Below are 27,625 nucleotides of genomic sequence, written 5' to 3' on the forward strand. Positions count from 1 at the left end.
CTGTTGCCAATTACCTCAAATGCCACAGTGATGTGTGTTTGTTCTTCAACTGACTCCCTGGAAATGCCACTTTCTGTGGAAATAGCAAGTAAACAGCATTTGACACAAACTTTTGCTTCCACCACATTCAGTCACGACTGCAGGCCTGCTCTTACTCATAATGTGTTTCACTGATGTCAGGGCTTTGTGTCGAGCTGTGCTCCTCACGCGCTCCTTGTGTGCCCTGAATACCAGCAGGACGCCGACAGGTCAACCTCGTCATACAGTAACAAAGAAGGTGGCGGTGACATTGTGACACAGGTCTGAATGACACCGCTCTCATCGGCCCCTGTGGTACTCTAAAAAAAGAAGAAGTTGTCCATCTTCCTCAAATGTGGATTCACTAAATATTACTGTTTAGATGTCAAAGGTTTACATTCTTACCAGCATTTGCAGATGGTTTTCTTGGAATGCTTTCCACGTAAAAGCCCAAAACAAAAGCAAGGCCATAACTGAACGGGGAGAAGTGCGTTTTAAAGTTTATCTGTAGGAGTAGACATGGTCTTAAGAGTAAAATCCTCTGATCCTGCTCGGTGTAAACATGACCTCAGTCCTCTTCAGCAGAGGTGGAAAGAGTACTAGAAAAGTATAAGTACTGTTCGTTGACAAACAATGTACTCAAGTAAAGGTACTTAAGTAGGAATGTACTTAAGTACAAGTTAAAAGTATGTCAAATGTACTCGGAGTAGAAGTTCCTGTGTCACATTTAATTATAGGGTGCTTAGAGCGATACTGTTAAATCAAAGAACATATTAAGTTTATAAAATAGATTCATGTGCATTAAATGTCAACTTATGAGTGGAGCAACATCCGCAGCCAGACTCCTTATGATCACACCAACAGACTGGCAGTATTCAGTCTGTGCATTCAACTGACTGCTGACGTTCTGGACGTTCTGTTGACGTTCTGGAGAGGCCAGCAGTGTGTTTGTTGTACTGTCCTGTCTGAACGGCAAGTCCCCCACGATCTGCTCACGGTTCAACTTCTCCTTCATTCACAAAGCACATTATCCAGTACCCGGGTCCACTCAGCCTCTCTGGTCCCAGTACAACCGGTCCACTCTCTGGTCTCACTGCGCTCCTAAAATTCAAAACATTTAGAGCTGAATGAGGCTCTTTATCAAGGAAACTGCATCAAAATGAGCACTTCTATTGGTACAAGGAGACATGTGGATATCTAAGCAGCAGCTCCTGAAAACAAACCTGTACTTTGGACTTCAAGATTTTCTTCATGTATTCTTCATTTGTTGGTCAAAACAGGAACTTTTACTGCAGCAGAAATAACAGTGTGGTTTCTTATTGTTTGCTATTATTATTGCTATTATTTTCATCATATGCCTTGTTTTTTGAGGTCTTATGTCAGATGAATGAAATGAAGGGCAAGCCACAATCTAAACTGATGGGATGATTATTCCAGAATAACTAAATTAAAGTTGAATTTGACTTTATTTTAATTTATTTCAGTTAATAATGAAACATTATGTAACTAACAATGTCCTTTATAATGCAGAGAACAAGGACTTTAAATGTGAGTCTTGACATATTATTACTTTACAAATATGCCCCACCCCCTTTTTTAAACAGTGCCCCATTCAAAGGTTCCTAAAGCCACCCCACCATATTTATAAAAATAAACTGCATTCTAACAGAGTGTTATCCAAAGAGAAGTTTCAGCCGTAGCTGTTCCAGCAATGCTGATAAGCCTAATAAAGCAAAGTGCTGGCTAAAGCATAGCTAGTGCTTGAAAAGCAGCACTAATCCAACAATCGACCATTAGAATAAGTGTAACCACTTATTTTTCACATTCCATCAAGCCATTATGAAATTTGAATGTGATGCAGATCAAATTTTGAAATTGTGTCCGTATTCTTTTTCTTGAAAATCTCTCTCCCTGCTGTGCGTGACCTTCGAGGTGTGATGTGATGCCCAGCGTGGTGTTTAAGCATGAAGACGTGGGCTGACTCATAGAAGTCCACTTGCATAAATTAGTCCCACTCTCTCCCTGTCAGTGTTTTTTTTTTTGTTCTATCCTTCTGCAGAGTTAAACATGCAGGAACTCGACACTGTGCTCGGCTGAGAGGCTGGCAGGGAATGCGAGAGTCTTGGTAAACAGTACTGGGAGGTAACCTCTCCAGGGGACTGAGCGTGTGTGTGTGTGTGTGTGTGTGTGTGTGTGTGTGTGTGTGTGTGTGTGTGTGTGTGTGTGTGTGTGTGTGTGTGTGTGTGTGTGTGTGTGTGTGTGTGTGTGTTACACAGCAGCAGTGAGAAGAAGGTGTTGCTGCTCTGTGGTCCTGGGTCACAGTGGCAGTGTGGAGGAGCAGGATGAGAGAGCTGTAAACGGGGTCAGGGTCCCTGACAGAAGACGAGATGTAGCTCAAGCTGGTGTAAATGTGACCTCGGCTCGTTGTTGTGTTGTCTCCTGTGATGTAAAGTGTCGTAAAAGCCAATGTGGTTTTACAGCAAAGTGGCTTTGTGTTGTTTTTTCAGTCTCCTTCTCCCAGGTTGAGGTGTCTGCTATATGAAAAGGGTTTTCGAGTGGAACAACAAACATGCATCCTGACTTGACTTGGTTGTACTCTTAGTTTCAATGGAGCACACCCACTGTTAGACAATATAAATAAAACTAAGGTTAGTTAAACATGTGTCATCCAGTTTTCAGTTGGTCTGTCTTTCTGTTGATGAGTCTTTTAAGTCTGAGCTACACAACTGTGTAAAACTAGGGAAGGAAGAAACTGTATTTATGAAAGTCCCAGTTTTCAGTGTGTCTCCCTGTGTGAATTCTTATTTAGATTTTAATGACTCAACATAAAAACACATTTTGCTGCAGAGAAGACCGGGCCATGAAGAAATACAGCTGCAGCTTCCGCAGCATATTTTGATGAAAAATGTCTTTGTCTTTTCTCTAATTTCAGGTTTGATTTCTGGCATTTTAAAGGGTACACCATTCAGGCTTTCAGACAGGCTTTTTTAAATTATTTTTGTTGGTCTTCATCCAACATGCATTGGAAAAAGAAAATGATGATTCCTTTCAGGGCTATTTACATCCTCTGTGTAGGGAATTGGGATATATGCTGCCGTCAAGTGCAAATGAGCATACAGTATTTCCTATTTCCAAGTATGTTTCCTTCCCTCTAAGTGTTGGTGCATTTGAGTTCATTTATTTGGCTAATAACAGAGTGAACATAATTAATGTCTCTCTTTTCGGATATCCAGCACTAACAGAACGAAATTGAGATAATTGACAATAGAAAGTGTTCCATTACAAGACCTGCATTCAAAATTGTACCTAATTAGAAGTAAATCTCGGTATAAATGATATTGAAAGCACCATAACAGCACTTTTGTATGATTTAGCTCTAAAACTCAGAGGGTGTACTTTACATTTCAGCTAACACATTTGCTCTATCATGTATCTGGTTTCCATTAATTTCCATAAAAACGTAGTTGCAGAGCATTGTTACTTGCTTAAATAGTGTAATCTATGGCAGTGAACATCACCTTTCCATACATTTTTGTCAACATAATTGTTGAGAGTTGATGCAGTGCAGACCTTTCAAATCAATCGGCACCCAAACTAGATGGATGTCCAAACCTTGTGGAATTATTAGAAACACGCGGATACCTTGAATCACAAAGGGACACATTTAATACGATTTAATAATGCAAAGTAAGCTGTTAAATACATTTGGAGAACTGCACAATTTCCCATCAAAATCAAGATGAAAAGAAAAATTGACCAAAAACAAATAGCCTATAATCTCAACTGTAAATGCAATTCTGCTCCCATGAAAGTGGATCTTTAACAAACAAAACCGAGTGACAGCTTGACTTCACAGTATTTGAGTATTAAGACAGGTCTCCGCCCACTCAGCGTCACTTCTTCGCAGCTCAGCTGTCAAAGAAAATTCCGCTTGAATTTCACTTTGTTGAATCTCCCGGACTGGAAGCATCTTGACAATTACGACAGCACCTGAAGGCAGCAGTGGGTCCTGTTGAGAGCACAGGTGTAAAAAGACCGTAACATTATTTAGCATTGGTCTGGCATGTAAGACTTTCCTCAGTGTTTTTTTTAAATATATACATTCAACTTAGAGCAGATTCAGCAGAGTTTTCTTTCTCTTTATTTCATTTTTTAATCGCGACGTGAGTGGTCCAGTGTCACACATGGTTCCCCGGGCGGTCTGGCTCCTGGTCGCTCTGTCCGGTGTCCTGAAGCTGCGCTCCTGCTGGGCTTATAGCTGTCCCGCCATCTGCCGCTGCAGCGCCGACACTTTTCAGTGCAGCAGAGACACTCAGCTGGCCTCTCGGGCAGGAGCAGCGTTCGTGCCTCGACTGTAAGTAACCCAACTTTCCCCAGATTCAGTGTTGATTGTCGGGGTTAAAACCGCTGTAATCAGAGGGTGTGTGGTAACTTTTAACATGTTTTTATTACACTGAGTGTCACTTTAAGGTTAAAAAAACAACAACTAATTTTAGGATGAATGTAATGTTTTTAAGGACAACCTGAATTGTTAACAACTTTACTTATAAATCTCACAGATGGCTCAAACATCTGCCCTTGAAAGAAGTCCCCACTCATGCCTTTACGGAGCTGATCAACATTACAGTAATGTAAGTCCCTTTATCTATTTGTATGCTTTTGTTGGGTGAATAAATGTGTGTTAGGTCAGTTAAAGTTGGCTTTAACTCAGGAGACACTTTAGCCTTGATGAAACAAGCAAAGGAGAATGCTGACTGTTCAAACTTGAGTGAAACGTTTTAAAATGATCAGAGACACACAGTGAGACAGTATTGTTAAGGTTTGACAATGTTTAGACATTAAATTCAACTAAAAACAGTTGACTGCCCCTCAATGAATATTGACAGATATATTATTAGTAATATCACGTGCTTTCCACTCTGAGGAAATGTAATGAACTGGACAAAAGAAAAAAAAAATCGATCGGCCTTTCAGGAGTCCTTGGCAAATGAACCTCCAAACACAGTTAAAGAATGCTCTCCCTGTAGCGCCACCTGTTGGTCTGTGTGTGCAGAGCATTCACAGGATGTCCATTTCGGATTAAAGAGCAAAACCAAACTACTGTAGCCTGAAAACGACAAGATCAGATAATGTATCCAATTACGCAGAAGCATATTGTAGCACCAACATTTCATAAAACATTGTGCTACTATACAGTATGATGTTTGTATATATTTTGCTGTTAGAGAGTGCTCTTTAAAACCCATACGTGTTTTATTTTCCACTGTTCCATTGTTCTTGTGATTTTATGTCCGTTTAAAACGACTCAAATTTTGTAGTGTCCAATGTTAAATTGTTAGAAACGTGGCCTCGAGCAGTGATATTGAACAATAAATAATAATAAAAAAATAAAAACAAGGTAAGTAGATCTGAGAGTCATTTTTATATTTGAAACATATTTTTTTTAAATACATATATTTTTCTGTTATGACACAATGAACTCTGACGAATAAAGAATATACTGTTACATCAGATATTTGCTAGATGCTCGTACAGAAATAACAACAGTGGAAGAGGTGAACATCTGTTTGTGACTACTTATTATTCCCTAATATAATTGCATTTCACTGCTCTGGAGTTTACGTCCTATGAAGAATTATGTACGAATGCCATTTATTTTCTTACAGTACTGTTTATTCTGCATGAGCAGCCTGCCCTGTAGGTATTAGTCCCATTCAGTAATGAGAGACATAAGGTGAAAATGAATGACCCGTATCCAGGAATCAGATGGAATTTATTCATAAACATGATCTTTTTAAAAGGACGCTGTAAAATACATCCCACAGCTGAATGATGTATCTTACTAAATAAAACGACAGTCAAGTGAAAACATAACCTCTTTTCATCTTAATATCTGATCTCATCTTTATCATGTTTAGAGCTACTAAATACTGAGTCCTAAAGCCAGCACATTATCCTGAATGGGTTTCACCATTTAATGAACACATCACTTACAGTTTGACGAGCAGAAAGCGTGCAGCTCGCCTGTGGTGGAATCATTTTGAGGAGGTTCGTGTTGAGTGTGTTTGACTTTGCTCCACTCCTCAGGGACAAGTCTTATCAGGTACTCACAGTACCGACATAGTGTGTTCGTTAGGTTCAAATCTTGCCTCTATTTCCAAAATAGTTTAAAGCGATAAAACGCGTTTGAGTTTAAATGAGTCCTAAAGTTGTCATCTCTTGAGCCCCTTAGCGAGTTAGCCATAACTCCTGTGCCAAGGTGGAAGGACATGCGTGTGTGGTCTGTCCCTGGTGACGCAAACCAGAAATCACTGCACAGCTTCATCTCGATGTAAAAAAAACAAAAAAGCTTTTAATGAGCTGTAAGTGGTAATTATGACACTATACATAATGCAATCAGAGGAGGGCACGAGAGGAACAGGATTGAAGCAGTACAGATGGAGTCATTTAATTGTTTGTCTTTTTTGTTGTTGTTGCTTGAGATGGAAGCAGGGCGACATTAACCTAAGAAAAGTGTGCGCTGATTACAGTAGAGTGGGAGAAAACGATGATTACAAAAAGAAGCTGGAGAGCGGCTCGGTGAGGGAAGAGCCATGCCTCACATCAGAAAACAAAGTGTTCAAGGACGAACGGAGGAGTCTTGTTGACTTTGTTTGTCTCTGAACGTCTTTGTTTAGTCCTCCTTAAACATCTTCACTTAGTCTCCCTGACCCAGATGCATCCCTGATGTATGTTTGGAGCTTCTCCACACATGAGGTGAGTCATATGCATGTCGTGCCCTAGAAGTTTTTAATATTGCCCTCATGGTTCGTGTCCCGTTATCAATCATCTCTGCCCTATTTCTAAAAGAAGTGCATTCAAAAAAAAGTTGGTCAGGAAGGAAATCCATAACTTGTGTCGCTAAAGCTCCATGTTCGCTAGCTTGATCGGAGACAGTTCAGCGGTAATTTGTTTACAGGCTGTTATTAATCTGTTGACTGATGTGGAGCCAACTCTTTGTGCCACAGTGAGATCTCCCACAGCGACTGCATCACACAGATACACAGACATGCCTTCCTCTCCCTCCACAGCCTGGCTCAAATGTAAGTGACGCTTTACCTTCCACCATACGTCCAATTCAAGCAGCACGATGAAACCAGTTATTCATGTGAGCAGTTGGTAGGAGTTTTATGCGTCGCACTCAAGTTTTCATGGGATTTAATCTCTTAATCACAAAGCTGCTTGTTTAATCCTTGACTCCCAGAGCGTCCGACGTACGCAAAGGCTTTACCGTGTTTGATTGTTGACACCCACTGACGGTAATATTGTAATTACTGATGCCTTTCCCTCCATTTTTATTCCCACAGTTTTGTGCGGAATATCAACAGTCTGAGGGTTATTGAAAAAGGAGCTTTTACTGACCTCCCCAAACTGGAATATTTGTAAGTTATTCTGCTTTACATTGTATCATTACTCTGTCTATCTGAACCCCACTGACCAGCAGGTGGGTCAGTCATTATAATGTGCTTCTCTGCAGCCGTGCATTGTTCAAACTCACACAGCTTTACTTTAAATCTAGTGGACCGTTTAACCGTAATCCTACCAACTGGTCCCCAGAGGTATACGTTCTGTCGTATCTCACAGGTGCTTTATTTTTATCTTTGCAATTTCTTTCACGACTTCCTTATGACTTCATGTCATTGTTTTCTGTTTTAGTTGGTGCTTTTTAAAAATACCAATGTATTGCGGTCCTGGGAGACTCCAATCAAAAGCACCCAACTCCACCAATGCAGTTTAAATAGATAAACTATTTATTGAGTTCATGTTTGCCATGGACCCTAATTCAAAGTATCAATCACTGTCAGTATTAGGGGCACTCATGTAGCACACATTCCATCGTGTGTCTATTTTCATTTCACACAACATGCAAATGAACTAACTTTCCTCAAATAATACTCATCTGTTTTCTTTTCAGATGACATTATTTGCTTTACTGTTTTGAGAATAAATAATTGGTTGTTTCTGACAGTAGTTTGGCAGTCCTTGTATGTTTGATATATTGTTAGTATGAAGGATCAAGCTTAGGCTATAAATGCTGCTGCGTGTTTGTTGGCCCCTGCTATGTACTTAAGCATCAAAAAGTAGTTATGAAGAGTTAGAAAAAAGCCAAAAGAGAATGAATATGACACCGTCAGACAGAGTTCAATGAGATGTTGTATAAACAGGGAAATTAAATGAGGAAAAGTGGATGTCATCAGGGTTATCTTGAGTTTACACCGAAGACTTCAAATATCTGACAAAAAACCTGCGAGGAGAAACTGGGGTCATGGAGTTTGAAACATGAGCACATTTAACAGGCAGGGAGGGTCGAGGGGAAAATGCTGTTGCCTTCTGGGATACGTAGGATCCAGCATTTCGAGTCGTTCAACCTGGAAATATTGTTTGATTTATCAAGCACTCATCGCTGCTAATGAAATGTGAAGAGTCGTGTTAAAGGTCACGAGCAGACTGTGAAATGATGTGACAAACAACATTTAAGCAGAACTGGAAACATCTCTTACCAACTCTGACAATCTGCAACCCTGTGACATTCTGTGGGCACTTTGAAGATTTGTTCTTATCCGCTCACGATCATCTGTCTCTGCTGCTCGTCCCCACAGGAGCATCTGTAACACAGGGCTGATACACTTCCCAGACTTCACAACTATCTCTTCCCTGGTGCCAAATGTTATCCTGTAAGTAGTCATATTCAGGAAAAAGAGTGTTTCTAAATTGGATTAGTGTCTTCCTGCATGTTGCAAAAACTGCATGTTCTTCATGTTATAAATAATAACACCAAGTGGAGCTCAAGTTGTTTATTCCGAGCCTGGTTTCACTTTTATCTATCAATGTCATGATGCCACCTGCCCCGCCGCAAACCCTCCGACTGGGACACAGTTCATCAAAGTGCTCTTTTTTTGCGTGAACGTGCATCATTTTGTCGAACTGATAATTAAGCCAACCAGCCCGGGTGAATGTTATCTCCTCTGTGTACAGAGAAATGGCAGAAAACATGAGGATTGACATCATTCCTGCCAACTCTTTCCAGGGTATCACAGAGGAGTATGTTGTCATGTGAGTACATGAGTCAAATTCTTTTTGCCACATTATCAGAGCTAAGGGCAACTATTTGTCACCATTGATGTGTCTCGATATGGTTGTGTCAGTTCTCAGACCTTGGTGCTTTTACAGCAAACGTGTTACATTGTGTCCTTGACAGGAACCTGTTTAGAAACGGCTTCAAGAGAATCAAATCTCATGCATTCAATGGAACCAAGCTCGACACACTGTAAGACTTTTCCCTCGTAATAAACATAATCAATGAACAGTAACATAGCAGGTTTGAGGATGTTTCTTTTTGTAATCATGAAAAACGGAGTGTACCAGTAAACAAACGTTACGTAAGACCAAACAAAGATTGGATGCCCTGTTGTTGTCTTGCTCTGCTCCGTACCGCTCAATGTGGGACGGGGGACAAGATATGTGCAGACACCCTGTAGTCTAAAAATGATGCTCATCTTCCTCAGTGTCACGCTGAGGAAACAAAACGTAGATGAAAAATGGTTTTAGGGGCATTGTTGGCCATTAATGTGTCATCTTACATTTTCTTTCATAGTGCATGTTAACTGCCAAACTGCTGTTGGAAGTGGAGGCCACTTGTTTTACAGTTGTTTTTTATGTCTTGTAGGATTTTGAGAGACAACTGGTACCTCAGTGACATTGAAGAAGACGCTTTTGAAGGAGCCACAGGTCCGAGTTCTCTGTAAGCGGCAATAATTCAAGTTGATAAAACCAACAAAACTAAAGAAAATGTCATGACAACTAGCCAGAAGTCAGCTTCAAAATCGTTTTAGTTAAAGCTGCATCTTTGGGCTCATTGTTGTGGTTATTATGACCAACAACTTTTGCTGTTTTGGTTAACTCTCTGTGTCGATTTCGGCCACAGCAGACGCTGTTTCCAGTAACAAAATGAGCAACTAGCTCATCAACATCGTGGAGCAATTAGTAGCTAAAGGGACATTTATTTTATCTCAGGAGCTGGTGGAGAGTAAAACAGAGTAGATGTAATGAAAATGTTAAATTATTATATTATTATATATTATTATATTATATACTGTTGGGCGGTTTAATCTGTAAAAATACATCATATTTTAGAAACTGAACATATGATTGACTGTAAAAGCTTCACTTGCAGAGTAACTAGAATCTGTTAAACATATGTAGTGGAGTAAAAAGTCAAATTTATACGTGAAACGTTGAGAAGTATAAAAACGAAGATGCTGTCGTAAAATACTTGTACCTGACAATTGCACTTGAGTAGATTTCAAAATAAAGCAGTCCCAAAGCTAAAGAGAAGAGGTTGAACTCAAAAGAGCACGTCTTTCATGATTGTGGCAAAGTTAAATACGAGAGAGGGCAATCATACATTTGCTATCTTTCGTTGTTTCAATCAACAGCATTTAAGGCGACCACATTTGAACTGGGACAGTGAAGCATGGTTAATATTCATAGCATTGTTTATCATTTTATTGTATAAACATTAGGACGGTGACAGCCTGTCTGTGTAAACAACCAACAAGGAAGGCAGGACTGATGAATACTGATGAGTGAGCAAATAGCCCAGTCTGCTGTAGCTGCAGCTCACAAGGTCTCTGATTGCCGGCAACTCTGTATTGTAGATATGAAATGTCCTCTTATGAATTGCAGAAGCATTTGTGGTGTTATTCACCGACATGCAGGAAAAGACGGTCTTCCTTTTGCATGTGTGGGGTTCCACAGCCGTACTTCTGAATATTTTCAGATTTAATGAATGCCAGGTTACATGTAATGCAATCAAATGAGGCGGCGAAGTGGATCCTGAATGTTGTTTTTGATTTTGGATCAAATGTATTCAGTCCTTAAGAGTCAGTAATTATAACCTCCATTCTCTGATGAAGTATTCTTGTTGTGAATGAGCATCTCTTTAGAAACACCTTGAATAAGAAAACTTTTAAATTTGCGCTTGGCTGCCACAGTCGCGATTCAGCAGATTTGCCAGAAGCAGCATTTCTTACCACCATCAACAAAACACCTAATGGTGGTGAGACTGACTTTCTGTCCGTCCAACGGTTTAAATCACATGTGAATGGACTAAAAGCCGCTCCAGTGACTAGTAGCAGTCCAATGCCGTATTGATTCTTCACTGAAATATATGCCCGTGTTCTCTACGTGTGTGAATCAGGGATGTTTCCTCCACCGCTCTGAGCTCCCTCCCCCCTACTGGGTTGAGGCAGGTGAAGTTTCTGAAAGCCAGCTTTGCCTTTGCTCTGAAGACCCTCCCTCCACTGGAGAGCCTGGCTGAGCTGCTGGAGGCCAAACTCACGTACCCAAGCCACTGCTGTGCCTTCGACACATGGCGCCGGAAACAAAGGTAACTGCTACCCAGAGACGGAACAAACATATTCACATCTGCATGAAGAAAGAAAGACTCGTTTGGTAATTAGCAAAGAGTTCGTTGAACTTTTGTGAGCTCTAACCTTTCCCCTTCTTATTTCTTCAAAGGGAAAGTGCCTTAAAGAACTTCACAAAGTTGTGTGATCTCAACGAAACTGAATTGTAAGTCACTTCATTGCCCACTGTACAAAATGATTGGTGTGTGTGTGTGTGACCGGTGGATTTCTGCTTTGTGCTGGTGAGATAGGAAAGACACTTTGACACCGGGGTCTCTTTATGGGTGGCTCATGTTTTCAACTTCGACACATATTCTAACTTCTAAAATATAGCTCTAATACAGACACACAATATTTCTGTACGTAAAATAATTGATCAATTTCAATACAATCTAACTCTGGGATTCAAAAGAGTAATCCCCCTCCAAAGAATATATGCAAAATGCAACATATATATAAACCTCCCTTATTCCGACTCCTCTCCTTCCAATCATTTTCACACTGTTCCTTACACAGATAATTCCCTCAGATCAATTGCAATTGCTCTGTGATTTTTATAGTAATCTCACTGTCTGTGTATTCTTCAGAGAGCCCACTGCAGATGGCGAGGACCCTATCGATTACATCAACTTTCAGTACCCGGACCTGGAATTTGATTGTCTTAAAAACCCATTCGTCAAGTGCACGCCAAAGCAGGATGACTTTAACCCCTGTGAGGACCTGCTGGGCTTCCCCTTCCTGCGCTGTCTCACCTGGATAATCACCGTCTTCGCTGTGACCGGCAACCTGGCTGTTCTCGCTATGCTGCTAATTAGCCACCACAAGCTAACCATCTCCAGGTTCCTCATGTGTAATCTGGCCTTCGCCGACCTGTGCATGGGACTCTACCTGATGCTCATTGCCTTCATGGACTCCCTCTCCCGCCACGAGTACTACAACCACGCCACGGACTGGCAGACGGGGCCCGGCTGCGGCATAGCAGGGTTCCTCACAGTGTTTGCCAGCGAGCTATCGGTATACACGCTGACTGTGATCAGCCTTGAACGCTGGCACACCATCACCAATGCCATGCACGTCAACAAGAGGCTGCGGATGCACCATGTGGCGGCCATAATGGGGGCAGGCTGGGCCTTCTCTCTGCTGGTCGCCCTGCTCCCTCTTGTGGGGGTCAGCAGCTACAGCAAAGTGAGCATCTGTCTGCCCATGGACATCGACACAGTGGGCTCTCAGGTGTACGTGGTGGCTGTGCTCATCCTCAACGTCGTTGCTTTCCTGGTGGTCTGCTACTGTTACATATGCATATACCTGAGCGTCCGCAACCCGGAGCACTCTACCCGGCACGGCGACACCAAGATTGCCAAGCGCATGGCTGTGCTCATCTTCACAGACTTCGTGTGCATGGCCCCAATCTCCTTCTTCGCCATCTCGGCAGCCCTGTGCGTGCCCCTCATAACCGTGTCTCACTCGAAGATCCTGCTCATCCTGTTTTATCCCATCAACTCCCTCTGCAACCCGTTCTTGTACACCCTCTTCACACGCGCGTTCAGGAAGGACATGTGCCAGCTGCTGAGTCGCCTCGGCTGCTGCCACGCCCACGACGACTTCTACAGGTCACCGGCTCTGCCGTCACACCTCAACTCTACCCAAAAGATTCCCAACAGGAATCCTCACTCGCTCAGCTTCTATGCCTATCACATTAAGATGAAGGATTGCTTTCTGAGTAAGGGAGCCACATGACCACCAACACCGGGAATTTTATTCGGAACTTAAAGGCGGCATCGGCTGCTGAAGATGTAGCGTTTCTTTAAATCGGTAGGTACATATTGGTGAAGAGTGTCTCAGTCTTGTACATGGCAGGCGTCAGATCAGATTTGATCTCGGTTAGTTTACAGTCTTGACCAAGAGACCTCAAATTGAAGACAGCGAGTGCTGCAGCCTGTATATTTATGCACAATAATGTGGCACAAAGAAGCAGGTGGATGGAGCAGAGAATGGGGAACAAATTAAACAGCCCAGTTTATTTGCGAATCTATTCCGAAGCACTGATGGTCACTTGTGTTATCAAGATCCAAATTATATACAGCGGCCTTTGTGTAAGATGTTACAAGAAGAGACATTTAGTTCTGTTAAAGATCAATAAGTGGAATACAATGAGTTAAATGTGATCAAACGGACGTCTTTGTTTCAGCCCGTCAGAGATGAGTTTTAGTGCCATCTATTTGGTTTTTGTACTCAGGAGACTTAAGGACTGAAGACATGCCAGAGCAGCCCCAGAAACTCAGCTGGAGCTCAAGAGGACTGCTGTTCAAAATGGGATTTGAATAGAATTTGAATAAAATGTTTAAAAAAACATGTTTATCAGCGTTTTACTTTTAACACTACTCGCCACCATCTTTCCGTCATCACGGAGAATCCGTTTGTGTCTACAATGGTCAACTTTAATAATGTAATCTCTTTCTCATATCTGCGAAATATGCTGAACAGACATATTTGGATGACTTCAGTGTTCGATCGGTGTGGTTATGCTCACCTTATTGATCACTGGCATAAAATGGCATCTGGTTTATAGAACCTACACAGAGATCACACTGAGGTGGCAGCAAGTTTTCATATTTTACACATCAGATCTGCACTTATAGAACCGCAAAATGTAATTTTCCATCGTAAAAATGTTTTTTCCTGTTTTAATAACCGCCCATCCCCTGAGATTGAAAACTTATCAACCCTCAGGGGGTTCCCACTCCCCTGTTGGAAACCACTGCTCTAAAGCACAGTATACTATGTGATAATGTGCACACCACACTATTTTGGCTGTAATATTTGAAGCAGTTACATATCAAATCGAAGGAAACGACAAAAGGACTGTCACTAAAAATAAATAAAAAACACTGACAATGTCAAAAACATTTTCCAAGGGTTTGTCACTGATTTGTTTTTGTGAATTGTTGCTGGAGCTGTTTTCTCTCCAGCTGCGAGTAGCCGCTTGAGTGTCTATCCAAAACAGTCAAACATTAAAATCGAGTTCAGCATCCATGCTGGCATTCACAAAAGAATTTTGTCATGTTTCAGTGAATTTGTCCCCAGTTTGGTTTGAATAGTGAAACGATATAACACTCATTAGAAAAACAATGTGAAAACGGGCTTTGTACGGGCTTGCACAGAAAGAAAAGAGTTCATTGAATGCAGCACAACAGTGCAGCTCGGTGTATTTGAAGCAGGATTAAAGGCAAGACATTACAACGTTTGAAAAATCAAACAGCACATTAGGTACCCTCAAAGCAACATGACCATGACAGAAGAAAACGCATTCCAGATCAAATTATGTTTCGCTCCGGTAATAAAGAAAACTATTTTCAGCAAAATATACAACATAAATTCATGCCGTTTGTCTCAGCAGACTGGATTCACGAGCAACGCTGTTAGTAATTGGTTGTAACGTCGTAAACGACTTGCAGTATTGCTCTGATAATTACATAATGAAAGAAAATAAAAGTATTAGATTTTGCACAGAGATGCTTTTGCAGGTGTTTTTAGACAAATTACACCACCAAGACGTCTAAATTCCCTCATTATTTTTCCTTTTTAAGTCAGTTTCCCCTCTTTCCACATGATTATCTGATGCATTCAAGGGAACTAAAGCTCATCACCACTCGGCTTCCCCAACAGCTTTAGAGAACACATAGTCCCTGCCTCCGTAACACATCACTCCATCCTTCAAATGAAACTTCCAGCGGTTCTTACTGCGGTGAATCTGCAACAGAAAGAACATTTTAGACGACACTAAGAGCCAGTGATCGGCTCATGTTGAGAGGCAAACAATGACCGACAGAGTCAAAATGTTCTCACTTTGTCATACTGGCAAACAATTACGTTGTCGGTGTCAAAGAGATCTGGGATGTCCTGCTCAATCACATCGTCGCCCGAGTTCAAAGGGTCCTGATTGATAGAAGTTAAAAACGTGGATCAAAGACATGCTGCAAAACATGACTGATAAATGTCATTTACACACAGATCAGATGGAGTTTTCCACACACAGATGTTTCAGTGGCATGACAAAACGTACGTCCAACTCGCTCTCACCTCATCCTCTACGTTGGCGAGTTCATCTGCTCCGTCGCTGTCGGAGGAGATGCTGTTGCCGTCACTGCTTCCGTCTCCTTCCTGCAGGGCCTTTATGGCCTCTGCGTTGATTATACCCAGGAAGTCGTTGTCTTCCAGGGAAACGGCCTCGTCCTCTTCCATGTCAGAGTTGCCTGCAGGACCGTCCAGCTGAACGATGTCCGACAGGTCGCTGTAGTTGTAGTCCAGGTCCATCTTAGCAGGAATTGTGAGAAGCAATGCAACAGTTATGCCATGATCGTGGTCAGAGAATATGGAGCATGTGACGGTAAAATGTCTTCTTTGAATTGACCCCCTGAATTGGCTTCAGCAGCCGGTTTTACAGCATTTAGGCATTTGAGATCTTGGGGACTTCGTAATCAAAAAATGTTATTGCGAGAAAGTTTGCCAACATGAATGCAGACTTCATCATGAATGGAAACAGTTATTTCAGACAAATTCAATTACCTTGTGACTTTTCGCATGGGTCCAAAAATGCAGGATCCTACACGTCCCAAAATGCAACTCAGTGTTTTTCATTATACCCTCTCTACCTGGTAAACATCCAAGCGTTTTAAATTCCGCACATTTTATAACACTGGTAAAGCGCCCCTTTAAAGGAATAGTACAACATTTTGTTATATAGTTTGGCACATAAACAAAACAAAAAAAACTAAAGCTAAATGGCTGCAGCGACATATTTAGTGTTCAGATATGAAAGTTGTTTTTCTCATCCAAGTCTCAGCTTAAAGCGAATAAGTCTATTTCACCAAAACTATTCATTCAACAATGGACATCTGCGCCTCAACATCTAGCCTTTTCTGTTCAGGGTATTTGCTTAAGGACAGAATATTATTTTCAAATTACCCCAAGAACAGCCTCAGACTGGTTGTCAGTCTTAGCAGGCGCCAGATTCCGGGCCATTTCTGCCTTCTCTCTCTCCTCCTCGATCACTTCCTTCAGGATGTCATCGATGTCTCTGGTCTTTAACTGTCCCGTCTGAGTCAAAGCCTCCTCGCTGCTGCTCTGGAAGTCTAATAACTGACTCAAGGGTGAGTCGCTCATACTGAGATTCAGGGGTTCGGGTTGTGGACTCTGCTCATTTTCTTCCTGCTTGACCTCCGGCTCTGGCGCGTGGGCCCCCTGAGGCTGCGAGGTCTCAGCAGGAGGAACTAGCGGCTGCTGGGGGAGGCCGCTCTCCTGACCGGGGGGGAAATCGGTCTTTGGATGTGGCGGCTGCGTGTCAGAAGTAGCCGGGACAGAGGGTGGCTCCGCCTCCTGAGGACGACGGGAGGTATTTGGTGGGGCTGCAGCTGACTGAGGGGCAGGAGCTTCTCTCCGCTCACTGACCTTCTGTGTGAATCGGGATACAAGTGGCTGACCCAACGGGGCCTGAGTGACCACAACAGGAACATTGACCTTGTAAAGTTGACCTCACGGAGACAAAAGAGGAAGAGGGACATGTTAATTCTAACTATTGGTGCACGCTGCAAACTAAAACAAAACGTAGGCCGAGCTAAACAAGTCATTGTGTACCAGAAGCTGTCTGTAGAGTGACTCCAGCTGGGATCTGCACAGGGTAAGTTAAGCCAGCGGGTAGAGAGAAAGTAGGAAGCATCTCTGAATTGTTCTGCAATGAAGGAAAATATAACCCACCATATCAAACAGTGATGATCGCAAAATGTTGAGCTTATCAATGAAACATTGTCTGATAGTGCTTGATAGAGTTTGGCCTCATTACTGCACTGATAACCCTGCTGTCATCAGGTCTGTGTCACCGGTATCATTGTAAGCGTCACACAAATTCAGTGAACGTTGCTAATATAATAGCCCTTTATAGCAATTACGAATTGTACTATGACAGCAATCTAACTGAATATGTGGCTTGAATTACCTGTTTTAAAAACACAGTGCATTTTCAAAAGTAATTTTTAGGACTCACAAATTCAGATAGAAACTTGTGTCGAAATATATTTATTCAAGCTGATCAAACTCCATTCGTGAAAATCGGATCTAAAAGTTTAAGGAAAGAAAAATCACGATGCTAAAAATGTGATTGGTTAAAAGTTTAAAACGTGAACATCCAGGTGACCAAGAATAAAACCTGCCTGCACGTCAACAATCAGACAGTTTGTCATATCAATGCGTTGACATAGTTTAGCTTTTTTTAAATCAGGAGAGGATGAAGTAAAGCCTAAAATGTCTAAAATTTGAGGCTGAAATTTACAAATCCAACTTAAACAACTTTTTTTATCCCGATTGCAACTAAATCTGAACTTTAAACAATAACTTCAAGTGAAGTTCTTTAAATTGTACCAGTGCTGATTTAATTAAGCGATAAGAAGTTCAGCTGCCTTCAAGATTGAAAGTATGATGCGCCCCTTATGTAAAGAGCCATACGAGGTCAGGGAGAAGATGTACTAGAAGTCTCGATGACACTTGCCTTCATGGGGAAACTGTGGACATTCTGACTTGCAGGGATCACAATTGAGGCTGAGAGCAAAAAAAATAAATTTAGAGCAGAGCAGGCGATCAAACAAAAATCAACCAAGCATGAAGCAGTTCATTTTAAGCAGAGCTGCATCACCTGTGAGTTCTTGATTGGTCCGACTGTAGTTGGCAGGGAGCTGCAGTACAAAGTTGGATGAGTTGATGTTATTTTTCCGGAAGTCTTCCATTGCTTTTGACTGCATCATCTTTGACTCCCAAAGCTGCACAGCAAGGAGACACAGCAGTCGGTCTTCCCGGTGTGGTGCATACTTCCTCACTAGATGGGTCTAACTTTGCTGTAAGCGACGCCTTGAGTCAAGATGTGCACCATATCCATTTTTAAAAGATGAAGCAGGGCCGTGTGACTCACATGTCTTAAATCGTCCAGGACGCGGTCTTCAAGCCCTTCATCCAAGAAGAGCTCCCTCATACTCTCAATCACATCATCAATTATGGACAAGTAGAGCTTGGCCTGCAGTTGTTTACAGACACTGAACATCAGAAGCTGTTGAGCTGCTTGTTTTATAAGCAACATAAATCATTCAAATATCGGCCTTTTCTACATTGCAGACTGTTGGAACCTGCAGACTCATTGTGTAACGTTAACTCAGGATATTTTTCTAGACATATTAAAATCACTCTTCATTTCGGGTTACATGTCAGTAGCCTACAGTAGTATTTTTTTAAGCTAAAATGTCATTTTCAGAATAGTTTAAAGATGTGCCCAACACTGTTCATTGTGCATTTAAGTCAATTTAATCAAACAGAAATTCAAGTTAAAATGTAAGTGAAATAACATATTTCTTTGCAGGCTTCTTAAGGTGACAAAACCATCGTTCATCTATTAATTCAATTCAATTTATTTATTTATTTATTATTTATTAAGAGTTGGCAATATATAATGCCATGTGACCCAACTGATGGATTTATTTTAATGACATTTGTCTTGACAACATGATTGATTAAACTGCACGGAGCTATTCCAAATGAACACCTCGACGCTCAGAGTAAATCTAACATATCTGAATAGAAAGGGTGCGTTCAGGAGCACATTTATTAGGCTAGTTTACGCACAAACCGTTGCAGGCTAACTCACAGCACAAGTAGCTAGTTAGCATGTAGCAAAACAAGCTAAAAGCAGCGTTGCTTACCACCGGGCCTGTGTTGGTCAGCATGATTCAAGGCAGGAATCACTGCCGTCCGGTGACAATGGACTTTGGGAACATAATACCGCGGATGTACGAAGCGAAAATACCTGCACCTGAAGGTGGTGAAGTCAGGTTGGTTTGCACCAAATTCACGGAAAGCGGACACACAGGTGATATTAATCAAGCTGCACAGAGAGACGTGATTGGAGCCGAGACCTTCATGTTTGTTTGGATGCATTCTCAGAAAGTAGAGATAGTCATTTTCTGTATAATGGCAAACTTACAATACGTTTGGAGTGGACATGTAATTGAATTGCTGCTAAAGCAAGATGTGCGTTTTTGTATTGTGCATCTCATTGATTTTACCATCAAAACAATTAACGTTATGTGACTCCTTTTGCATATACATGGCGTTAATAATAGTAATAATAAATCAATTTTCTAGAGCGCTTTTCAAGATACCCAAAGACGCTTAACCAAACTTTTGATGTGCGTTGGTCACATTTCAATAAGGTGATGGTGAGAATTTCTCCTGCAGCTTGAGAAGCATCATGCCCGAGCTGGCTGCCACCTGTTCAAGGATAGATAGTGTCCCTGCGGGCCACCTTACACCCACACCTGTAATGTCCGACACATCCTCTTGTTGAATATGGCTTCAGTACCTTAGTAGTGGCTCAAATATCTCTGTCCAACACAGCTCTAGTTTTCTGGTTACTTTCAACAGACCGGTAACACAGTGCTGGGGGGCTCAGTGTCTGATCCCAAGAATGCACAATGCCAGGAGTTAAAAATATTTCACCCTTTACAAAACACTTTATTTTGATCTCTGTGTTCAATATACATCTGTAGCAGCAGCAGCAGGGCCTGTGATCCCTGCTTCTTCAGAGCATCCGTTTGGTAATGCTGGCACTCTTTCAACACTGTAGGTTGACTCCCGTGATGAGGATGAGAGAGCTGTGGTTTAAAATCAACAACATGAAAGTATCCACCTCTGTGAGGACTGCAGCCAATGACACAAACGGGCCCACTCAGCACTGCCCCCTATCGGGATCAACAGAAGTAACAACTAATCTAAAACCGGTTCCAGTTACTGATCATTTTTGAGTTGAGAAATACAAAAAAAACAAGTTGATTGAGACAGAAATATTCCAACATCATTTGTGAAACCATGTTGATCAATCAAGTGCAACTATTATCTTTTTCGATAAAACTTTGCACTCACTTTTAGGGTTAAGAATCTATATCTGTGTTTAAGTGAAACCTCTAAAGACCATGAAAACTAATAGACATGCAATTGATAACAAGAAACAAGCTAGTGAAGAGCAGGGACTCAAAGGGCCAAGGCTGAAGCTTCGTTCAATAGTCTTTTTTTTCTTCTTTTTTTTTTAAATCCAACCTATTCACAACCCAGAGGCAGAAAAAATCTCATGCAGCCCGTTTGCCGTACATTTATTAAGGCTGCGAATCATTCTGGAGGGCAGTGCAGATGACGCAAATGCAAGCTTATATACAGTACTCATATAAACTGTAGGCGCACAGTTAATAAATCTATTAAATGTAAAGTGCTAGGCAAAAGGACCACATTATTTTTTTTATTAGTTCTAGACTAATTCAGTCTCAGTTAAAGGATACAAAACCAGTTAACCTCCATGAGAAATACTAACAGGCTATGAGTAATTACATGAGTAATTACATGAATTTGATCCCAGATATAAGCAGAAAGTCCCTCATCACCCTCATTTTTGTTCATTTTTTTTTGTCATTCCTTTTCACCACTAAGAAGATTTTGGCAAATGTCTCGGACCAAAAGGGAGAACGTCCTCGTCGGAGCTCCTTTGATAATCACTGTGTCATGCAGCCCGACTGCTTCTGTGACTCCGTTTCAATCCATTTCTTTTCCACCTCCACCTTAAAAACAAAACCCACAAAATGAGGTTAACTGCACTACGTTTTCTCACGAATTGACCGAGACATTATCACACTGGCGGGCCTTCCTTACCTGACAATGATAGCGCGTCCAACTGGTTACGTGTTTCTGCGGCTGGATGTCGTTGGCAGTGCCCAGTGACTTCACCCTGGTCTGTGACACCACTGCGCCCATAATTTCACATTCCATGGTGACAAAAGGGTACCAGTCACTTGGAATGTCCTGGTCAGATCCCAGCTCTAGCTTGCAGGAAAAAGAATGGGGATGATCCACTGCTGCGTAGGAGAAAAACAAAAAGGTCACTTGCAGTTAAAGAGTGTCACACACACACCGAGCGGCAAACATACTGATAACACGCACGAGAAGCCGAGGCCGATGAGTTACCCGTATTCTTCGCGGGCAGCCTGTCGATCCTCCACACGACGGCTGAATATACATTCTCATACTTCACAGTGCCGATGGTCACCTGCATGACGGGCTGCGAGTCTGGCGCACCGACGGCGCCCAAGCAGGCGTTTCTGTTCATGCGGGCCTTCAGCGACCTCTGCCGCAGCAGGGCCACCGTCTGCGTCACTTTGACCCAGTCGCCTGGCACCGGCACGCGGATCACCACATTCTCACACAGCGGGTTCGTGTCAGACGACCTCGCTGTGGAAAGGAAGGTGGCCGACATGTTAAGAAAGGCCTGGAGCTCCACATAGGCACCTTGAACCGTGACGACAGCTTTGATCGAGAAGGGGATATCTGTGCAGCCCAAAATCGCCGTCTTGTAGCGCATCAGCTCCACCCTGCAGGCCTCGGGAGGAGAGAACTTCACCAGCCGGGTCCTCTGAAACTCTGTCTCGTTCACAGATTTGTGAAAATGGCAGTCTGCGATCTCCATCCAGAGTTCGCCGTCCTCCTCGGACCCGTAGCTGGAGTCGCTGTGCATCAGCCCGAGGTCGTTGAGGGCGAGAAAACAATCCCCGAGTCCGTTCAGGAAAGCCAGACAGTGAATCTGGGTGAGGGCCGTCCGCTCCACGACTTCTCCGAACTTATCCAGCTGTACCCACATATGATCGGTGATCTGCAGGGACAGCTCCTGCTCCTCGTAGTGCCGCCTCTGCTGGTGGTGCAAACACAATTTGAAGATCTCCTCCTCCATGGAGACGACCAGGTCCTCCATGTCGCCGTGCACCGTGGAGCCGAACTTCAGCAGCTCTTCTGCCTCCGCCTCGTGACTGACCTCCAGCTTTGGGTGGTAGCGCTTCTTCTCCGTGTATGAGAAGTGTTCCACCTTCACCGAGAGGACTTTGCGGGACTCGCCGTAGCTTTCCAGTTTAAGGTCCGAGAGCCTGCACTGGGGGAGGAGCTGTATCTCCTTGTACGGCTTCTCCAGCCCTTTCTCGTAGTACATCTGCAGCACGCCTCCCGGCAGCAAGCGCAGGTAGATCGGCCCCCACTGTCGCGAGGACATGCGGTTCTTTTTCTCGGGAATCCTGAGCAAGACGGACCAGCCGTCTCTCTTCTGGCTACGGAACAGACCCCGGGGAACGAACTGAGACGTGCCCTTGCTCAGCACCTCGCTTTTGCAACTCAGCCGCCTCTCCCCATCTTTTCCCGTCTCCTGGTCCGATTGTGCTCGCAGGCCGTCCAGTTTGTGACAAACGTAGGCGACGGAGCTCTGGAGGTGGTCGCGCGGAGGCTCACTGCCGTCTTTGGTCCGAATAAAGAAACGCGGTAAGCTGTTGTCCGCTTCTGAGGAGTCTGAGGAGGAGCTGTCCACATCCGCGCTGTGTCTAGATCCATCCCAGAAGGGGTTATAGTGTCCTGAGCTACCTTGGAAAGAAGGGAACGGGCTTGGGCCCTCTGAGGTTTGATGCGGGCCCTCTGGTGCCGGCGAGGGCACAGAGGGGGTCGACGTGCTGGAGAAACTCCGGAAGAAGTCGTTCTTTTCGACTGCGGTGGAGTGGAACGGGGACCCGCTGTTAGGAACCACGCTCACAGGAGTGCAAAAGGGCGTGTTACACGGTACACAGGAACCTCCACTCAGACTGGAGTGGCTTTGAGGGGATTCCAGAGAACTATTGAAGCTCCAGGAAGTGTCTCTGATTGGAGGAAGGACTAATTTCAGGCCGTTGGGACGCGGTACCGATGCTTTGAGAAGCCCCGGTGACTGTTGGGGCTTTTGAGGAGACGGGAGCGGCGTGCTGTCATCTTCAAATGTGACCCAGTTGGAGTGGTTTGTGGAACACATGGCTGGAGAGGGTTGCTGGCCAGTTTCAAGTCAACAATTCCTCCTTTGTTGAGTCAACTGCCCCCCTGAGGCCTTCTCGTCTGCAAGAAAACAAATAGGCACCATTAGAAAATGCTAAATAAATGTCTTAAAAGATATCTTTGTGAGGTGAAATCTCAGGATGTTCCAGAGGCACATGCTCTTCAACGGATCAGTTTCCTGAACGGCTGAGCATGAGCACCTCCTGGGAAAATAAACAAAAGATATTGCCTTAAGGTACGCCATTAAACCGTAATGAGAGTGTGACCGTGAAAACCTGGAACATGTTTACATAATTATGTTAGCGCCACAATTAACTGAGGCCCATTTAATGTTAACGCTGAGGCAAGCACTCTGCCACGCAGTGTCAAGCTGCAGCAGATTCTCTCTCAGTGACACCGCAGATTACAGCTTTTCTTGTTTCTTTTGCACGTGTGAGAAGTTTGACTAAATGCCAGCTAATATATTTCTCCCTTTCCTTCATTTGGATCATTTTTGCAAGAACTACAGAGAAGGATACAGCACTGTGGCCTTTATTATACACTGTGTTACTGCTTTTGTTATCGCGATACATGGGTGATGAAACAGCGCTGTGATTCTTTCAGGTACTTTGAGAAATTCTTCTATTTGAACTTTGGAAAGCTAAGATTAGTCTGAAGGAAAACTTTAAAAACTAAATGTACTCAACAGGTGAACATCTTTTGATGTTGACACCGGGTTTCTCAAAGGATTGTGGTGCATAAAGGTGAAGTGTTTTTAGAAGCTCCCTCTGGAGCCGAGGAGGAAATGCTCAGAGAAAAAATAAGGAAATATTCCCGGTTTCAAAAGGGAAAAAGTTCTGGTGTTCAAAGGGTTCGGGTTGGAAATTGGTGAGCTAAAATGTTATATTTCAGACGTACCGTGGTTTTGAAATGAGCATAGTCTAAATATTTCATCGCAAGCCTGCTCTGAAATGCGTGTGAGAAAAGTTAGCCATGGCGGCAGAGATCCCGCCTCATTAACCGGCATGAAGTAAACCGTGAGAAGCAGGTATATGATGTGGCACAGCAGGTGGTGCTGTGCGATGCTCCAGAGAGGAACAAGGGGGGGGGGGGGGGGGGGGGATATCGCTCAACAACAATGGCATTCAGGCTAATTAGCCAATGGGCGGAGAGTGAACACGCTGTAATATTTAAAGTCAATCACAGAGCGTCTTTTGATGCTCTCACCAACACCAGGCTCACAGGCCACAGAGAAGAAGACACTTTCAAAAATGTTGAAGCCTCATCTAATCCGATAAAAATAAAAATCTTGAAAAAAAAAAGAATTGAAAGCAGAGAGCCTCAATTACAGCCTTCACAGCGATGACTTTGCATGAGGGAGACATTCAGCGGCACGTTCCTCCAGCTATAGATAAACAAGGACGCGGGGTTCTGGTTCAGGGTGGTGCATTGACGAGTCTTCAGTCAGACACTGGAGAACATCTGTCTAATGAGGATGTTCACAGTTGCACACAGACACTCAATGGATTCATCCCGCCTCAGCGACTCATTGAATCCCTCTGCTTTGGTTCAAAGGAGTCGGGCACTGAGGAGATCGACCGCTCCGCGCAGGGGGGGGGGGGGGGGGGGGGTTACCGCCAGTCTCTCAGACGCATTCCCAGCCTGCCGTCTCCTCCAGCAGGCAGTACGGCAGCGAGAAGCTGCTAAATCTACAGAGGACCAGAAATTACATTCCACACATTCCTCGGGGACAAGCAGCTCTGCACACAGGAAATACCAGCCGGCTCTGTCCGTGTGAACTGACAACACATATTATCTTAATGTCATTTTTAGCAAATGTCCCCCAAAAAAAAAGATAAATTCTGGGTCTTTCTGGTTGTTTATCACTATCAAACAGAAACCTAGGGAGGAGCCTGGGGAAGAAGATGGGCCTATTACAGTAACTAGGTACTTTGTAAACATATAAAACCAGAGGAATTACTTTTATAAGTTTAACATTACTTTTTATCGTTATTATCATGTCGAGACTTGGGGGAGGTGAAGACATCTCAACATCGTTAACTTAATGCAAAGACAAGAATAATCATGTCTCTTACAAACACTGACTGATCCCATGAATTAGGCCCATCTCAGGTTTCCATTACTATCCTGACAGAAACGACTACCCTCCTTTACCTGGGGGTGGGCAAAATAATGTACACACCTCACGGACTATAACTTAAAGGTCTGCAGTCACTTCATTATAATTATCGGGTCAGAATTTGCAGCCAAATAGATGCATTCATCAGCTTTAAAAAGGAGGTCAGACAGCTCTTTGACATGGAAGCTTATTCTCCAAACAGATCCATTTACAGGTGCTGAAAACTGCTGAAATGTAATAATGTGACAACATATCACAAACACGCAGACATGTCCCTCCACAAAGAGGAACAGCAACCACAAGCTGATGCTAACTAACAGGGATATGAGAAAACATCTTCTGGGTATTCAACCTAATATGTATAATATCTTAACTGAAGCCCTTGCAATGATCATTTAATTCAAAGTTAAAATCCATCATGAAGCGTTTTTTGTTATTTAGCCTTTTCCTGTATTTCCTGACTCCTGTGACAGAAAGGACAAATCCCTTGATGACAGGAAGCAGGAACAGACGCCCGACAAATGATGACTCGGAGGAAACTATTGTGGTTTAAGAATGAAACTGCTGAGTAAAGAACAACCCATTTGAACTTTAACTTAGCCGATGCTTCCCGGTTAAATGAGACACTCGAGATACATCCCGTGTGTTCACACTATAGTGGATGGCTTTCCTTGGGAAAGTATATAAATAAACAAAATGAGACGCCGTCTCTTTTTCATTTGACGGGAGAGTACTGCTGTTGTGACCGCAGCGATTATGTGACTGTGTAATCTAGTGCAGAGCTGAAAATGTGATGACCCGTTTGCAGTGGCAACACTGGCGCTGTCTGCAAAGTGAGCGCTGTTCTCCCCTCAAAGCAAAGCAGGAGAGGACGTTTAGCCGCTGCTTTTGTTTCCTCACACCTTAAAACAAAACAGAATAAATAAATGCTGTTTGATATATTACATACAATCATTCCAGGGAATATATTTTGGAGTTGGTTTTTTTCCCAGTTCAGAAAAGCTTTACTGGAAAAGAAATAAGCAGGAATGACAGAGAGACGTTTGTGTCAGCTGAAGCACTAAAAATAACACGATTCCACTCTTTCACTATATGTAGCTTATTCTAGCAGTGATTCATTTTGATCTCAGACACTTCCTGATAACTAATAATAAACAAATGGAAAATGTGCATTTCGTTCATATTTTAGAGCACACTAAAAGCAAGACTTTGTCACCTTTGACAGAAGTGATAACAAGAGTCTTTCCTAAGCAATACAATACGCCATCACTTCATTCAAGGAGTTTTGCTGCTGCAGCTTTACTTCACATGGTCTGGCAGCTTTTGGGTTGTTAAATGTTAGCACACTTTAGCTCATCACTTGTGGCAACAGTGGCTAAGTTTACAAAGTCTCACTTAAGAGAGCAAACCATTGCATTGTTTCCTAATAATATACAGCACATTAAAATGTCCCGCGAAGAGCAACCAGTGTGCGTTTCCGATGAATGTCCTCTACAAAACAAACATCATTGTAGTTGAAACATTGTTGCGGAGCATTCTTGCAGCGTGGGGTCAGTAAATACCAGACAAACCCATGAGTCGCCGGTGGAAACGACTTTTTTTGTTGTTTTTTTGTCACCCATAACAACTCTGGCTGGAGAAAGAAAACAGTAGCAGCGTGTTGTCATCCACAACAACACAGAGAGAGAGCGCGAGAGAGCCAGGCCCGTGTCCCGGGACAGAGAGGCCCACTTCTGGGATCACTTCTACGCCTTTGTGCTCATGCGAAGTCTTCGTAAAGTTGTCACTCACTCTGCTTTGTGGAACCAAACACACGCCATTCAGCCCCGAGCTTACGACTGACAACACAGTCAACATTGACGAAGAGTACAGACCCCAAAAACGGGTTTAAGTCGTTTCTGACAGACATGAACTATCTCGGCTCTCTCGAAAAACAAGAGCTGAGCGCGAGCAGAAGCGAGAGAGAGATACTCACACGTTCACAGTGGCGGTTCACTCATTCAGGTCATGACTTCTGTTTCATGGACGCGTATGAACTACTCTTGATGTCGGCCGGTTTTCCTCAAAATGGCAGAGTGTAAATCCTGGGAGTTTGAACAGCGCAGCGCTTCCCCTCCCCGAG

At 43.1% G+C, this 27,625-nt stretch overlaps 2 protein-coding genes across 2 annotated transcripts; one reads left to right on the forward strand and one right to left on the reverse strand.

Moving 5' to 3' along the window:
- Positions 1-4,202: 4,202 nt before the first annotated feature.
- lhcgr (luteinizing hormone/choriogonadotropin receptor) lies at positions 4,203-13,202 on the forward strand (the record flags this gene model as incomplete). Its single annotated transcript, XM_079280557.1, has 11 exons — positions 4,203-4,372; positions 4,578-4,649; positions 7,026-7,100; positions 7,365-7,439; positions 8,658-8,732; positions 9,034-9,111; positions 9,257-9,325; positions 9,725-9,799; positions 11,258-11,446; positions 11,578-11,631; positions 12,053-13,202. 11 exons carry the CDS (start codon positions 4,203-4,205, stop codon positions 13,200-13,202), a joined length of 2,082 nt encoding a protein of 693 aa, XP_079136683.1.
- A 1,906-nt stretch (positions 13,203-15,108) lies between these two features.
- On the reverse strand, positions 15,109-27,625 carry ston1 (stonin 1; the record flags this gene model as incomplete). Its single annotated transcript, XM_079280204.1, has 13 exons — positions 27,479-27,625; positions 21,513-23,444; positions 21,201-21,403; positions 21,048-21,109; positions 19,205-19,232; positions 18,424-18,525; positions 18,151-18,274; positions 18,007-18,056; positions 17,100-17,193; positions 16,431-16,996; positions 15,546-15,779; positions 15,312-15,401; positions 15,109-15,216 (listed from the first exon to the last, which is right to left on the reverse strand). The coding sequence occupies exons 2-13, from the start codon at positions 23,362-23,364 to the stop codon at positions 15,109-15,111; spliced, it is 3,513 nt and encodes a 1,170-aa protein (XP_079136330.1). The 5' UTR covers positions 23,365-23,444; positions 27,479-27,625.

Source organism: Melanostigma gelatinosum, assembly GCF_949748355.1.
Source record: "Melanostigma gelatinosum genome assembly, chromosome: 12".
In the NCBI taxonomy this organism is placed as follows: domain Eukaryota; kingdom Metazoa; phylum Chordata; class Actinopteri; order Perciformes; family Zoarcidae; genus Melanostigma; species Melanostigma gelatinosum.